This window comes from Mesoplodon densirostris, chromosome 14, assembly GCF_025265405.1.
Source record: "Mesoplodon densirostris isolate mMesDen1 chromosome 14, mMesDen1 primary haplotype, whole genome shotgun sequence".
In the NCBI taxonomy this organism is placed as follows: Eukaryota; Metazoa; Chordata; class Mammalia; order Artiodactyla; family Ziphiidae; genus Mesoplodon; species Mesoplodon densirostris.
Window position 1 is genome coordinate 44,831,603 of NC_082674.1, and position 17,351 is coordinate 44,848,953.

A 17,351-nucleotide genomic window follows, 5' to 3' on the forward strand; every position below is an offset into this window, starting at 1 on the left:
GGAAATATACATAAAGCAACTTTTTCTAGCATTAAACCATGGGCAAAAGACTGATTCCTAAGGAAAGGGAAACACATGAGGTGAGCCCATGATCAACCCAGCTTTCTGCCTGGGGACATTTCTGGATTATGGTGCAATGAGCTGAAGTCCAAGAACAGTAAGGGTAAGGTTGAAGAAAGAATACTCCAAGCAGAGGAAATGGTCCAAGCAGAGTGAAGCAGTCCGCTGAGCTAAGAAGTAAAATATCAGAGTTTAAGCAGTTGAAATCGGTGGGGCAAACCCCAAGAGAGAAGAGAACTGTGCGGAGGGGAGGCCCCACTGTGGAAGTTCTCCAAGAATCCTTGCCTGAGGTCTGGGCTACACATGTACAAGGCAAGATGAAGCTTACCAGAGAACTGCTAAAGGGTTAAGAATGGAACAGAGATAAGTAGAAGACAGTGCTGAGGGGCAATGGAACTCCTAGGAGTTCTGGCCCAGTCAGAGTGGTGAAACCACACTGATACTTCGATAGCTTGTTAACACTCTGGGCATCCAGCTGAGACACCGAAAAGGCAGAGCCCTAGGAATAAAGACCACATCTGAGATTAAGGCCTACTCTAGACTTGCTCTAAGGAAGCCTAAAATAAGCCCTGATCAAGAAGGAGGCAGAGGCTGGGAACTGAATCCTCCTGGGAGTTAGATCTGGGAAATACCTTATGCTCTCAACAAAGCATAAAACCAAACCTAAACAAGTTCAAGGTCATAAGCCAGTAAATAATCTACCTATTATTTAAAAAAAGGGAAAAAAACTCACTATTCTCAGAGGATAAGAGAATTCAAGTCTGTGACATACTATTCACAATGCCCAGTATACAAGTCAGAAAGTAGTGAGCAGAAACTGATCCCAAGATGGCCCAGACATTGGATTTAACAGATTAACTAATGCAGCTACTATAAACATGCTTTAAAACTTTAAGGAAAATATGTTCAAAGATTTTACTGTTTTTGTTTGTTTGTTTACTTGTGGTACGCGGGCCTCTCACTGTTGTGGCCTCTCATGCTGCGGAGCACAGGCCCCAGACGCACAGGCTCAGCGGCCATGGCCCACAGGCCCAGCCGCTCCGTGGCACGTGGGATCCTCCCAGATCGGGGCGCGAACCCGTGTCCCCTGCATCAGCAGGCAGACTCTCAACCACTGCACCACCCGGGAAGCCCCAAAGATTTTACTTTTAATATGTATGGTATACACACAGCATACACAGAGAATCTGAGTAATGAAACTGTTTTAAAAAAAAAAAGAAAGAACCAACTGGAAATTCCAGAACTGAAAAAAGAAATGGATGGGCTTAAAAGAAGATCAGAGATGGCAGAAGAGTGGATGAACTTGAAGACATCAATATAAATCAACCAGGGACTTCCCTGGCGGTCCAGTGGTTAAGACTCCACGCTACCACTTCAGGGGGCATGGGTTCGATCCCTGGTTGGGGAACTAATATCCTGCATGCCACACAGCATGGCCAAAAAAAGAAAGAAGGAAAAAATATATATATATATATATATATATGTGTATATCATCCTATCTGAAGAACTGAGAGAGGAAAAAAACAGACTACAAGAAAATCAACCGTACACATCAAACAGTCCAGCATACATTAATTGGAGTCCCAGAAGGAGAAGAGAGTAAAAACTGGGCAGCAAAAAAATACATTTGAAGAGAAAAAAATGCCTGAAATTTTCCAAAATTTGATTTAAAAAACAAAAACAAAAGCCACATTGACTTACAAATCCCAGAAAATCAGCAAACCACAGTGCTTTGGAAGAAGTCACTACACTTATGACTTCACATTCTATGTAAATTAAGGATGATTATATAAACATACCTGACAGCTCTGTGGAAGAATTTAAATGATTATAAAAGCAGCTGCAAACAACAAGCCATTGAAATCAACTTAGCTATAATAATAAGTTTAATTTTTTTTCCAGGGCTCTTATTTGCATTTGAAATAAAATCTACCATTTTACCGTGTCCTTTAAGACTCTGCAATAGTTAAATAATTAATCCAATCATTCAACAGTGCCAGGGACTGTACTAAGCACAAGGGGCATAGCAAGCAACCAGACCTACAAAGTAGTTGACTTCATGGCACTTCCATTCTAGTGGGAGAGACAGATAATAAACAAGCACACGGATAAAGGAAATAAGTTCTGATAAAAGAAACTGTGAAATTACTTTTTGTGGGAAAGAAGTGAAAGAAATTAACAAGGTAAAGTAAAGAGCAGTGACTGAGTATGAGAGTGCTATGTTAGAAAAGAGGGTAGAGGTCATCTCTTTGAAACAGAGACCTCTGAACAGAGAAATGAGAGATAAGCAGTAAGCCATGCAAAGAGGTGGAAGAAGAGTACTCCAAACAGGAAATAAGAAGTGTGAAGGCAGTGAGGTACAAAACAGCTGAGTATGTTTGGAATAGCCAAGATGGCCAGTGTGACTGAAGTGAAGTCAAGGAAAGGAAATAAAGCAAGAGAGGTAGAAAGAAGCCAAATTTTGTAAGCCTTGGCAAAAAGTTAGCTTTATTTTTTTTTTTAAGGAAAAAATGAATTTGTAGTTGGAGCTACTCCTAGAAGCACAGCTCATCACCTGCTCGTTCAGGACATAAATCCTGAGGAGTTGAGTGATCTGCCCAAAGTCACAGAGCCAGAGCCCAGGCTTCCTAGTTAGTCAGGACTCCCTCAACTACACCTGGTAATATTAACAAGAATAGGAGTCAGCAAACTGTTTCTGTAAAGGGCCAGAAAATACAGACAGTCCCCAACTTAAGATTGTTTGACGGCAATTTTTCGACTTTACAGCGGTGCAAAAGGGATACACATTCGGGAGAAACTGTACTTCAAATTTTGATATTTTCCTGGGCTAGCAATATGTGGTATGATCATCTCTCACAATGCTGGGCAGTGGCAGCAAGCTGCAGCTCCCAGTCAGCCACAAAATCACGAGGATAAACAGCTGATATACTCACAACCATTCTATACCCATACAACCATTCTGTTTTTCACTTTCAATATAGTTTCAATAAATTACACAAGATATTCAACACTTTATTATAAAATAAGCTTTGTGTTGGATGACTGTACCTAATGTAAGGCACAATGTAGGCTAATGTAAGTGTTCTGAGCACATGTAAGGTAGGCTAGACTGAACGATGATGTTCGGTAGGCTAGGTGTATTAAGTGCATTTTTGACTTACAACGGTCTTATTGGGATGTAACCCCGTCCTAAGTTGAGGGAAATCTGTACTCTATTATATCTAGTTTCTCTGGTTCAACATTATGCTTGTAAAATTTATCAATATTGTTGCCTCTAGCTGCAGACCATTCCTCTTCATTGCTGTGTAGTAATCCATTGTGTAAATAGAACACAATTTATTTATCCGTTCTATTGTTGGCAGATGCTCTTTGGATAGCTTCCTGTTTGGGGCTGTTATAGAGTGCTACAATGAGACTATTCTAGTACATCTTTTACTGAACACTGATACACACTACTGTTGAATATATGCCTAGGAATGGAATTGCTGGGACAGACAGTATGTATATACTCAGCTTTAGTAAGTTCTTCCAAACAGTTTTTCAAAGTGGCTATACCAAATTCACACTCCCATCAGTAATCTATCTTCTGGTTGCTTCACATCCTCATAAACACTTGGCACTTTCAATCTTTTTCTTTTTAGCCATTCTGGTAGGTGTGTAGTGTTTACTCTTACCTTAATCATCAGTCACTTCAAATTCTCTTTGGAAGTAGTTGAGATATGAATAAATAAACAAAATATAACATTGTCTTTTTCCTGAGTTCCTTTGGGACTCACTAGCCTGGGCGTACAAGTGAAGTTATGTTAAACTGTAAACTAAAATTTCAAATCCTGACATTGGGGTTACAGAAGAAACAAGCTGATAACAGCTAGAGCTGGCTGACGGTACAAAGGAGTTCACTATATTATGTTCTCTACTTTTGTATACATTTTAAATGTTTCACAATAAAAGTTTTTAGTATTTTTCACCAGTTCATGGCCCCACTTGCATAATATGGAAGCTATATCTCCTGACAAATTCTACCCACTAAGGACTTCTGATCTCCTAAATAACCCTGTCATCTTCTTCTCTGAGACATCTTCTTGATGTCCACAGTTGTAAAGGCCACTTGAAGGTTATAACTGGCACAGTGCCAATGAGAATGATGTCACCCAGGCCATAGGTGCCATTTATTTCCCAATTCTGAATATGCAAGATGCCAAAGTGATGCTGGTTTCCCTGCAGTGCCCACTGTATAGGCAACATGCTACATCTGAGCAGCAGTGGAGAAGATGCCCTGTTCCCAACCTAACCCACAACATGCTCTGTCACCGAGCTTCCTACAGAGCAGGGCTGCTTATATCCCTGCGCCTCTCAGAGGTGCTCATGGAAACAGATCCTTCACCTTCCGCCTTCAGCTCCTCTCACTACAGGACTCAAATATGAATCCCTGAAGCTGGAAAACCAGGCTGTTCTTCCACCCTTGTCTCCCAGAAGCCCCTCTACCACCCAGTTACTCAAATAAAAATCTCCACCTGAAAACCATTCATTCTGCTCCTGAATTTGCCACCTACTTATTCATGACACAAGTGCTCAGGCATCTCAGACATATCTGAATTATAATTTAGGATCAAGATGATGCCCTAACTCTAGTGGAAAGAACACAGATAGTGTAGTCAGTCACTCTGTCCAGCTGTGAGCAAGTTAGTCTCTCAACCTCATTACACATATAAAATAAGGATAATCTACTTACCTATGGGCTTTTATGTTGATTGAATAATTAATATAAGTAAATATAGTAAATGCTCAATAAATGTTCCTTCTTTCTCTCCCTCAGTCTCCCTTACCCCTTTCCTGATATATAACTGGTCAACTTCTTTTCCTAATAAACTCCACAAATAGGATACTCAGAAGGTTAGCTTTTCAATCATGATGAGTTAGGCCATAATTACAGTTCCCTCAATACTAATACAGCTCTCTGACTAAACTCATATTGGTCACCTTCACTCCATGCACCCTAAGGACAGCCTCTTCCCTTTGCAGGATCAATCCTTTTGTCCAACAACCCGATTAACTGCAACCATCATCCAGCACTACAAGAAGTGCATATCCAGGTCCCCTCCTAAGTGAGAGTGCAGACCCTCAGGTTTCCCCAATTTATTGTTCAATTTACTTCCTCCATGATAATTACTCACAAACCAGTTTTATTAGTTTAAATAAACGTTTATGTTTATCTTTCCTCCTCCACAGCCATACTGATCTTGTCTTACAAACATATACACTATTTCCCATCCTCAAAAAAGGAATCCAAAGCCCATAATCTTCTATCTTTCCATGGCCACCACCTGTATTCCCTTGCCAGATTTTTCTCTCTTCCAAAAAACAGAACTAGGTCTATAGGCAGATGCTGTTTATATAGAAATTTTATGCTCTTTCTTTTCCTTTAACTTCCTGTCCAAGTTTGCAAAGACTTAAAGACATTTCCTTAGACTGGAGCGTGAGTCTGATAATTACCTAATCAACTGAGGATAATGAGGGAAATTCAGCTGCAATTTCTACCATCTCACTAATAAGCAAGCTGATTGGCTAAGCTGGTGTTTCTTTGCTCCCTCACCTCTCTACATGGGACCCATCTAGTACCGCATGCTACGGCAAAGGAGGCCAACATTTCAAAGATAGAAGAGGACTACAGCTCAGTTAAGGATATACGAAGAGCTGCGCTCTCTGATACAGAAGCCAGTAGCCATATGTGGCTATTTAAATCTAATTAATTTAAATTAAATGAAAATTTGAGTACCTCAATCAAACTAGCTTCATTCGAAGTGCTCAAAAGCCACACTTGGCTAGTGACTGAACAGTACAGATTTAGGACACTTCCAAATTCTACTGGACTGCTCTGGTCTAGAGCTTAGAATTTAACTAAATTGGAATTTAACCTAGAATACTAGGCATATCTATCTCCAAGATACATGCCTGGCAATGAGGACAGGACGCCAGGCCATCAGTTGTGGCTCCTATGGTTTGGGGCAGGTGTTCAAGGACAGAAAGGAAATGAGTAATTCTGGAACCTGGAAAAGTACTGTGGATTCCCAGAGAGAAAAAGAAAGCAGAATCATAGGATCTGGTATTACACTGGCATTGAACAGAGACCAGAGCCCAAGGATAAAGAATAAACATGAAATAAAACACCCCATTTGGAAGACAGAGCTCAAAGTGCCTGGGGTACACAGAAAGATGGGGGAAAGGCTTTCCTCCCTTCAATCCAAACAGGTATTGTCTGTAAGACTCTAGCTGAGACAGCAGAAAAGAAAAACCAGAAGTTCTGATGGCAGGGACACTGCCCCTCCCACAACAGGTCAGGTTATTGTGCTGAAGAAACCTGTAACAGCAAAAGTCTAACAAAATAAGAATGATATGAGAACATCATTACCTGCAATAATTTCTAGGGAGACATTTATATTTTTGAAGAAACACATCTTTCCATTTCCTATATCTAAGAGGGGAAAAGAAGTAATCTGGGATAACATAACCTGAATAACAAAATATTGTTGAAAAGGAGGAATCAAGGAAGTAGAAGCAGCCGCTGACCCACATAAAGCTTCTAACCAAAATCAAAACTCAGTTGAGGCATGTAGCACACTGAGTGCAGTCACAAGCCCCACATGAAGATTTCATGAAGACACGGACTCAACATATGATTCTCATCTGGGGGAAATATGGCAGAGCTATACATTCATGTAAGTAATAAATCTAACTAGGAGTACTAAACTCTAACTAAAAATAGTAAACAATGAACATTATTTAATGCAGCACTCATTAAACAATAAATTTCTAAAGGAGGGATTTTTTAAAATGTAATTATCCTATTGAATGCTCTTTTGTAAAAATGCCTAATGTGACTATGTGTTCTAGGGAACTACTGTAGACAAGTTCTGTACCAAATGCAAATTGCAGTGAGCTGAGTTTTTTTACATCTTTAAGCTAGAATATACTCTTTCATCGTGAGGCTCAGATTGTGACAGTAGTTCTACTGAGAAACATCACAGTCAGTAAGGCTGTAATGAACAGTTTAACCACAGGCTGTCCAACTCCTCTAGTTATAGCAACAGGTTGGTGATTTCTGAGGGCCTCAGAGATCACCTACATATTCTATTAGTACATTTGATTTATATATGAATTTTTAACTGTATCTATGCTTCTTAAATTCTACATGTACTCTATTCTCCATTATGCACTTCATTTTTCTCTACAATTCACTGATAAAATAATCTTTCCATTGTATATCTAATTTGAATAAAACTTTTTTCCCTACCTCTTTCACAAAGCAAAAAAGAATGTTTGTAGCCATTTTATCTACTGTGTATTTCTTTGGTCTTGTGGTTACACTGACATCTGGTGGCACTAGAAAAGAAACTAGACTGCAATGACAAGTAATTTTTTTTCTAGTGTTTTGAATTTATTCTATGTCACCTCAGATTTTATGTTTTTCTAAGACTTTACCTATACCCAGGACAGGAGAACTATTAAAGTACTATACTAACTCCCCTGATAGCATATGTTCGTTTCAACTTTTCACTCTGACAAAGTGACTGGCAAGGATGGAGAATTATTTCAAGAATGTCACTGGGTAAGTAGGACTACCCACAGTTATTTATTTCATAATTAAATTTTATAATCAGAATGGTTATAAAGTAAGGCTTTCCCATCAAAGACATATATCATAATTTCAAACCACTCTCCCTATATATACAGATATATTTCTATAATGTGTCTTGGCCATGAATCCTTAGTCTGAAATGTAGTACTTGATTGCTACTTAGAAAAATTTTTTCTAAAATTGTAATGAAAAGTTACACTTCTTTCTTACAAAGGACCTCGTGTCTGCCCAACGACTAACAATCTTAAAGATGTATACTGATGGGAAAAACCATGACCAAATGGACAAAATTCATTATGTTAGGAATATAACAGAAAGATTGTGGTCAGTACCCCAATCTAATTCTACATGTTGCCACTGACATGTCTCTGTTTCTGACAGAAAGAAGTCAAATGGGCAATTAGCCATCAGAGATCATATCCAGAACAACACATCTTTCAATCACATGAAAGTCTTAGAAGACAAAAACCTTATTATTTTTCCATATGTCTCCCCACCAAGAGTCAAGAGAAATGTTTGATTTAGATAGCAGAGCTATAAAAGTGAATTCTACCACTTTCTATAATTATCCAATTCACGCTTTTGAAGTACTCATATAGCAGTAGTTTCCTTATAGGAGCCACCTCTGTATGATCTCCACAGTATGGCTTAGATAAACAAATTATTACACTGAGGAGTCCCTATCAAAGAAAAAGTATCTGGCAAAACATCCCTCATCCCAAGGACCACTCCAGTGTTTAGGACTCTGCACTCTCACTGCCAAGGGCCTGGGTTCAATCCATAGTTGAGGAACTAAGATACCACAAGCTGCAGCGTGGGTATGGCCGAAAAGTAAATTAATTCATTGATTTAATTTAATTAAATAATTATTCAATTATGAACATGCAAGAACTCAAGGAACATTATTCCCATGGATCCTTTCAGAGGACTCTGTTAAAGGAAGAATTTAGTCAGCCAAACAAGACTGGAAAAACCATGGCAAAATAACTGATGATAAACTTCTAAGCTACTGAACCACAGAACTATAAGAATAAAATAAAATGAAGGTATTAAGGTGCCAGAATAGGATGCAAAATGTTATTTCCACTGACAACGTTAATACAATATAACTAACGAAATTTGGCAAAGGACAGAAAAAGAAAAAGAGTTACACAGGAGAATATAGGGATACTGATTTCTTCATTTTTAAAAGCCAGAAGTTTAATTCTATCAATCAAACATGACTAATAAAATGACAGATGGCGTAAATACATTTAATTATATGAAGGTAACACAAGAAAGATAATAAATATACTAGCTTCAAACTGCTTACCTTAAGGGATGAAAAGATACAGTCTTAAAGCATCGAAGAGTATGATATAAAATAATAAAAAGTTACATCAAGAAAGTAAATAGAACATGAAATTGACATTTTTAAAATGTAACTTTTTAGTGAACAGCCATCCTTCAGACCTGAGAAAACTCAAACTCCTATTTTCAAGAACCTGTCCTCAAATAAAAATGCTTAAGTTATAATCCTTGAGGAAGATGATGAATCTTTCCATTGAAAGATCTAAAAATAACTCCAAAGACTAAGTTTAATTAATATAATACATATTAAATATATGAATGCTAAACCTCAAAATTCATAGCACCTCAAAAAATAACTCTATGAATGATCACTAATCCATGAAAATACTAGTGAAAAGTGAAATACAGGTTGGTTTGTTCAACTCTGGAATATATCAACATTCAGAGTTAAAGGATAAGCCACACGAGCTAAAGTATGACATATTTTACAATTCAATATTGAAATAGGCAGCCTCACATAACACTGTTTATAAAAAACTTTGTTCCTAACAAACATTACAGCTATGTTTAACGTTGAAGGTTACACAGACTAAGCAGAGACTCAGAAGAACAAAAAATGAAAAATAATCCATCAAAAGCCAAAACAGCGTGCTGTGCAGTTCTCATAGAAATTGTTCTGTGAGGTTGCACTGGGTTGGATTTGAGCCTCCAATTTATCAGTGTTGTTTTCAATACAGCAAAATAAAAAGAAAACCTATTTCCTATATAATCAGCTATATTTTCACTTAAATCTACTATATTTATAAATAAGGGTATTCGTATTTCCAAAGCAGTTTTACAAATCTATTCTTAGAATATTTACTGTGTATCCATTTATGAGGCAAGGGAAGGGGAGTGGAGAGAGAAGACAACGGTAAAGAAAAGAAATAAGAGGTAGACTTCTTGTTAAACATAAACTTTAAATTGCATGTTAGCAAATGATGTTCTATAAGAACAATTTTCACGTGGAAAGATATGGAGGAGAAGTTTCCTGAATTTGTGGGATTTTCTCATTTTAATTCTTACTGTCATCAAACTGAAAAGCTTCCTTCCAAACTCCATTTTATGAAAATCTTGGTGAGTTCTGTGTAGGAAAGATATTCCCATTATAAACAGTGGAGTAGTAAATTTTCTAACTGTCTGCATTTAGCCTTTAGTCCAATCATAATGACACACCACTGATGTTGATGACTTTTCTAGTCACCTGAAAGTTTCCATAGTTCTGTATTCATTTTCTATCCCTTGATCCCCCAGTTTAGGTGTTAACTGGGCCACAGGATAGGTACTACAACATGCAAGGGAATACAGCTTTCCTTGGGGGGAGGGGTAACATACTCCAAAGTTTCAGCAATGAACAGTTTGGAAAGATAAAGCTACAGATGGGGAAGGAAGCTATACTAGACGGGCAGTCCCCCTTTCTCACTTTAAGTCCAGTTGGTCCAACCACTATTCCTTACCTAGTGATTATCATCTATAGCTTGGTGCAAACCTTGAAGTGTTCTGGGTTTTGTTTTAATAAAAAAACCTCTTCCATTATAGATGGAAACACAGATCACTATGGTTATTTAAAAGAGGGAGAAATATACAGGTAAGTAAAGCACATTGCTGAAGTCTGTCATATTATTTATGGGTCAGGGCAGACATTAGAGCCCACAACACCTAACTAAACAAACACCTAACTGAAGAGTCACATATCCATTCTTTGTCACTATGTTTTTGCAAAAGCTCAGGCTGTAATTTTCCTTTTCTCTTCCTTTTTTTTTTTTTTTTTTTTTTTTTTTTTTTTTTTTTTTTTTTTGCGGTATGCGGGCCTCTCACTGCCGTGGCCTCCCCCGTTGCGGAGCACAGGCTCCGGACGCGCAGGCTCCGGATGCGCAGGCCCAGCGGCCATGGCCCACGGGCCCAGCCGCCCCGCGGCATATGGGATCCTCCCAGACCGGGGCACGAACCCGTATCCCCTGCATCGGCAGGCGGACTCTCAACCACTTGCGCCACCAGGGAGGCCCTCTCTTCCTTTTTTAAAAGTACTCTACTTCCAGGCTTCACTGGTGGCGCAGTGGTTGAGAATCTGCCTGCTAATGCAGGGGACACGGGTTCGAGCCCTGGTCTGGGAAGATCCCACATGCCACAGAGCAACTAGGCCCGTGAGCGACAACTACTGAGCCTGCGCATCTGGAGCTTGTGCTCCACAACAAGAGAGGCTGCGACAGTGAGAGGCCCATGCACCACAATGAAGAGTGGCCCCCGCTCGCCGCAACTAGAGAAAGCCCTCACACAGAAATGAAGACCCAACACAGCCAAAAATAAATAAATAAATAAATAAATTAATTAATTAAAAAACAAAAACCCCTCTACTTCCAAACAAGGACCTAATACAATTGATGCAGTACTTGAGCATGCAGAAGTACTCTATGTACTATATATCCTTGGGCTTAAACTCTCTGCTTGAGTCAAAATATTTTTTGTATTAGCCAATACAAAACATAATTAGGATGGTAGTTTGCAGCCAAAGAAACTAAATAAATCCTATTACTAAAAATAAGTGATTTAAAGTTGTTCACTGGTGTGAATTATCCTGGCAACTCTTCCTTCATTAACATAAAAAACAGCAAGTATATCCTGAAATATAAATCACTAAAAACTCTGCATCTTTAATTTTCTCCAAATACTTATATAATAAGTAAGCACGATGCTGAATTTAGTAAATGGGACTATTATATTTTGAAACTGTAAACTAAGTGATCAAGCTAGCATTTCTCAAATAGTCCCATGGAATATTAATGTTTTTTGAGATATTCCCCCTAAGTGTTCCACAAATAAAAATAATATTAAGGTCAAATACATTTCAAAATGCTGGATTAAAGTTAAAACAAGTGATATTTTATAAGAAGCTATTTCAGAGACCTTCATTCTTTCATTCAACAAATAATTTACTGCATACCTACCATATACCAGGCACTGATCTGAGTTTGGGAGTTACAACAGTGAACAAGATAAATAAAATCCCTGCTCTTGTGCAACATTCTTTCTAGTGAGAGGAGTCAATAAACAAGTAGCAAGTGATAAGGACTATGAAAATACTAAAACAGGATAACATAGAATACAGAGGATACTGCAGACTACGTGGACACATAAAGCTACATGGCTACTAATTTTTGTTTTTCTACACTGGGGAATATAGAACATAGCATTTCCCAAACATATGTTGATCAGGAATACTTCTGTCAATGAACACCTATTAATAGCTCATTGAATCAATTCAGGAAATGCTATTCTAACCAATACACAGACAGTAGCAAGATCAAAACTTAAATACAGAACTTCTGATCCTAAATACAATGTTTTCACACTTCCTCATCTGTGATAGTAGAAATAATAATAGTACATATGTCATAGAATCATGGTGAAAATTAAACAAGGTAATTCATGTAAAACATCTGACACAGGGTTTGGTAAACATTCTCTGCTTAATAAATTTTGCTGTTACTATTAATACCATACTCTGCACATGATATCTTCCTCTGTCATCCCAGGGTGACTTATTTTTCCCTATTTTAATACCTTGAACACGTTATTTCTAACTTTTACAGGACTTAATTCCTTCTGTTCATGCCTCTATGTTAGATTCCTTGAAGATAACAACTAGAACAGAGATTGCACTTAGCACAGCTTCAATGAAAGCTTAAGCTTACTATGTAGTTGTACAGAATATCTGAAGTGGGTTAAATGTGGATGTGGTAAAAAAAAAAAAGAAACTTTACATAAAAAGTAATCTCCCCTCTAGGAAACTCAAACCATATTATAGCAAGGCTTCCATGAAACATCTTCATAATAGTATATATCACATATTTAAAACACTTTTATAAATTAACATCACCAGTAATGGATCATTTTCTTCCTGATAAGATGCACTAAGATACCATTTCACTTCTGTGGTATTCCTGGAGAAATGTATAAGCTGTACTTTATCAAGAAAAAACATCAGACAAACCCAAACTGAAAGACATTCTACAAAATAAATGGCCTGAACTCTTCAAAAATGCAAAGATCATAACAGGTAAAGACTGAAAAACTGTTCCAAATTACGGGAGGCTAAAGAGACATAACATCTAAATATAATAAATAATCCTGGACTGATCTTGAACCAATTAAAAAAAAATTTTTTTTAATTTGCTAAAAAGGACATTAGTGGAGCAACTGGCAAACCTGAGTAAAATCTGTAGATTAAACAATAGTACTGTATCAGTGTTAACTTCCTGATTTTGATTATTTTATGGCAGTTACATAAAAGAATTTCATTGCTTCTAGAAAGTTCACACAGAAGTATTTATGGGTAAAGAAGCTTTATGTCTACAATTTAATCTCAAAGGGTTCCAAAAAAATAATACATGGATAAATATATAGGGAGAAAAAATGATATAGTGAACAGGGCAAAAGAACAAACTTTGGGTGAAAGGTACACAAGAATCCTTTGTACTGTTATTTCCATTAAGTCTGAAATTATTTCAAAACAAAACACTTGTCTAATAACAGAGCAGAAAAAAAAGGAAAGATGGCAAATAATCACATGAAAAGATGTTAAACATCATTAGCAATCAGGAAAAATACAAATTAAAATCACAATGAGATACCACTAAATCCCTATTAAAATGACTAAAATGTGAAAAAAGAAAAAAAGAAAAATTTGTCAATACCAAGTGACATGGTGAGAATGTGCGACAACTGAAACTCTCAAACATTACTGGAGGGGATGCAAAATGGGAGAGTCACTATATAAGAAACTTACAAATTGTTTTCCAAAATTAAACATACACTTACTACACAAACCAACAATCCTAAATATTAATTCAAGAGAAATGAAAACTTATATTCAAACAAAACCTGTGTGCAAAAGTTTGTGGCAATTTATTCATAATCACCAAACACTGAAAACTCAGATGTCTATCAACTGGTAAACAGATAAATTGTGGTGCACTCATACAATGGAATACTACTTAGCAAGAAAGGAATGAATTACTGATACAAGCAACAACATGTATGAATCTCAAAAGCATTATGCTAAGTGAAAGAAGTCAGTCTCAAAGGTTACATGTTGTATTATTTCATATATATTTATGACATTCTGTAAAAAAAAAACAAACTACAGGGGAGTTCCCTGGTGGCCTAGGATGCTGGGCTTCCACTGCCGTGGCCCAGGTTCAATCCCTGGTCAAGGAACTGAGATCCCCCAAGCTGCAAGGCCCAGCCAAAAAAGAAAAAAGCAAACTACAGGGATGAAAACAGAAAACAGATCAGGGGTTAACGGGGGTGAAGTAGGGGTAAAAGGTTGATTAAAAATAGGCAGCATGGGGGCCTCCCTGGTGGCGCAGTGGTTAAGAGTCCGCCTGCCGATGCAGGGGATACGGGTTCGTGCCCCGGTCTGGGAGGATCCCATATGCCGCGGAGCGGCTGGGCCCGTGAGCCATGGCCGCTGGGCCTGCGCGTCCGGAGCCTGTGCTCCGCAACGGGAGAGGCCACAACAGTGAGAGGCCCACATACCGCAAAAAGAAAAAAAAAAAAAAAAAATAGGCAGCATGGGCTTCCCTGGTGGCGCAGTGGTTGAGAGTCCATCTGCCGATGCAGGGGACACGGGTTCGTGCCCTGGTCCGGGAATATCCCACATGCCGCGGAGTGGCTAGGCCCGTGAGCCATGGCCTCTGAGCCTGTGCGTCCGGAGCCTGTGCTCCGCAATGGGAGAGGCCACAACAGTGAGAGGCCCGCGTACCACAAAAACAAAACAAACAAACAAAAAAAATAGGCAGCATGATGGAATTTTGCAAGGTGATGGAACTGTTCTGTGTCTTGACTGTCATTGTCATTACACATTTTTATGCATACATCAACACTCGTAAAACTGTACACTAAAAAGAATGAATTCTACTGTACATAAACTTTAAGAATATATATTTTTAAATTTACAAGGAAAAAATTATTTTCATAGATACTTTATTCTCCGCCCAATAAAGACTAGGTAGGTACTATTACTCTCATTTTATAAGTGAGGAAACTGAAGCATACAGTAAATAAATGCACATATGAATTACATGTGGCAGGACCAAAACTATAATCCAAATATACTGATTCTGTACAAATGTTTTATTCTCTTAATTTTCTCATGTTCCACTAAACTTTATGGGCCACAATGTCCCCAAAGACAAACAGGATGAAAGGGAGGGAGGGAAGCAAAAAAGACAGGTATTAGAAGTATGCCCTTCAGAATTTGGCCTTTTTTTTAATATATATTTATTTATTTGTTTGTTTATTATTTATTTTGGCTGCGCCGGGTCTTAGTTGTAGAACGCGGACTCTTTAGTTGCGGCATGCAGACTTCTTAGTTGCAGCACGTGAACTCTTAGTTACAGCATGCGGACTTCTTACCTGCAGTATGCAGGATCTAGTTCCCCAACCAGGAATTGAACCCAGACCCCCTGCATTGGGAGCACAGAGTCTTATCCACTGGACCACCACCAGGGAAGTCCCTGGCCTTTGTTCTTAATGAATTAAAAAACAGACTATAGCGCTTCCCTGGTGGTGCAGTGGTTGAGAGTCCGCCTGCCGATGCAGGGGACACGGATTCGTGCCCCGGTCCGAGAAGATCCCACATGCCGCAGAGCGGCTAGGCCATGGCCGCAGAGCCTGCGCGTCTGGAGCCTGTGCTCCTCAACGGGAGAGGCCACAACAGTTAGAGGCCCACGTACCGCAAAAAAAAAAAAAAAAAAAAAAAAAAAAAAACAGACCATAACTGAACAAGTCTGAATAGTGATCCATATAGGCAACAAATTAACTGGCGTTAAAGGTTTAGCTCATGATTTCTTCCATAAAACATTCTTAATTTCTTAATGCTAAGAAAAAGCAAAAGCAAACATAAAACATTCACAGGTAACCCTGTAACTACTGCTACAATTTAAACTCTACCTGGTCTTCAGAACAACATTGAGAACAATGATAATGACTACAATTCAGAACAGGTTTAACAACTTTAAGTAAACGTTTAAAAGATATTCTCAGATGCTATCACCCAAGGTTAGAAAACAAAGAAGAACCTTTAAAAATACCTTTTGGTTTCAAAATCAAATAAGTGACAGTATAATATTTGCCAGAGAACATACTATAAATACATCAGCTTTAGGGAAAATTAAGCTTAGTTTCTTTAGCAAAAAATAAAAGTAAAAAATAAAAAATTCTATCTGTACCACAAATAATATACTTCACCTAAAAACAGTGGTGTGGTTTCCTCTAAAGTAGTGGCATTAGGATCTGCCCCAGCTTCTAGAAGAATCTGTATGATCTTCCAATGTCCTTGACTTGCAGCAAGATGTAATGCACAGAAGCCCTCAAAAGTCTTTGTCTTAATGTAGTTTTTAGATGAAGCTATGAAAGAATAAAAAACTATCAATTAGAAGGTATCACTTCTATTTCTTGGGATTAAAAAGCAAAGATTCCCAGAAGAATTTAATAAAATATTAAAAGATAATTATAAATGGGAGGTCTCATAGTTTAAAACTCTCTAGAAAATCAAGAAAAAGTTCTACAAGGGTCACAATATAAACAGCTTCCCAGTAGTCTTAACACAAATTCTGCCCACACACTCATTTTCTCTTCTCTAATTTTTGGTAAGTGGGGGAAGGAGAGCAGCAGGAATTGAAAAGTAATAACACAAAAGCAAAATCCAAGATTTACTGAAATATTAATAAATTTGATTCTTTTATTTCTAAATTTCCATGAGGAAAATGGTCTCACCTGTAGCATTGCTTCCTTGTACTCAACTAATAAGATGAAGGTATTTAAAACACTCCTTTTCTAACCTAAAACTACATTCTAATCATTAATGAAGCCTACATTTCTAAAATAATAAAATGCACTCCAAAGAAACTGAACAATGGCATACAATTTATAAGGAACTTATGAGTTGACTTAAGTTTTCTGGGTTTGTTATGAAAATCTCAAAGTTTTGGTAACATTCAAATTATGTAAACAATGTCCACATTAAATTTTTTGTAAGTCCACAGCAAAAGATAATATTAAGTGACTTTCTTACCTTTGCTTCCAAAACAATAAAATTCTAAACCCACAATAGAGCGGTGGGTTGAATGGGGGAGGCATTTCTGAGAGCACTGATAAACAAAAACAAAAAATAAACAAGTAAAAAAAGCTTTAAATAATATTTTCTTGAAATGCCAGAATTAAAACTAATGTTCCTGACTACAATAATCATCTGTTTTAAGTAATTCCTGCAATCATAACTGCTGAAACCATCAGTCTAAGCCATAATAATATTCAACTAACA

The 17,351-nt window shown here is 37.7% G+C and overlaps 1 protein-coding gene across 2 annotated transcripts in view; it reads right to left on the bottom strand.

Annotated features, from left to right (window-relative positions):
* The window catches only part of ASB3 (ankyrin repeat and SOCS box containing 3), a 96,180-nt gene that overhangs the window by 39,951 nt on the left and 38,878 nt on the right, over positions 1–17,351 (bottom strand). For both annotated transcript variants that reach the window (XM_060116605.1, XM_060116606.1), the window contains exon 3: positions 16,277–16,435. In XM_060116605.1, coding sequence (XP_059972588.1) covers positions 16,277–16,435 — 159 coding nt within the window. The remainder of the gene's footprint in view (positions 1–16,276; positions 16,436–17,351) is intronic.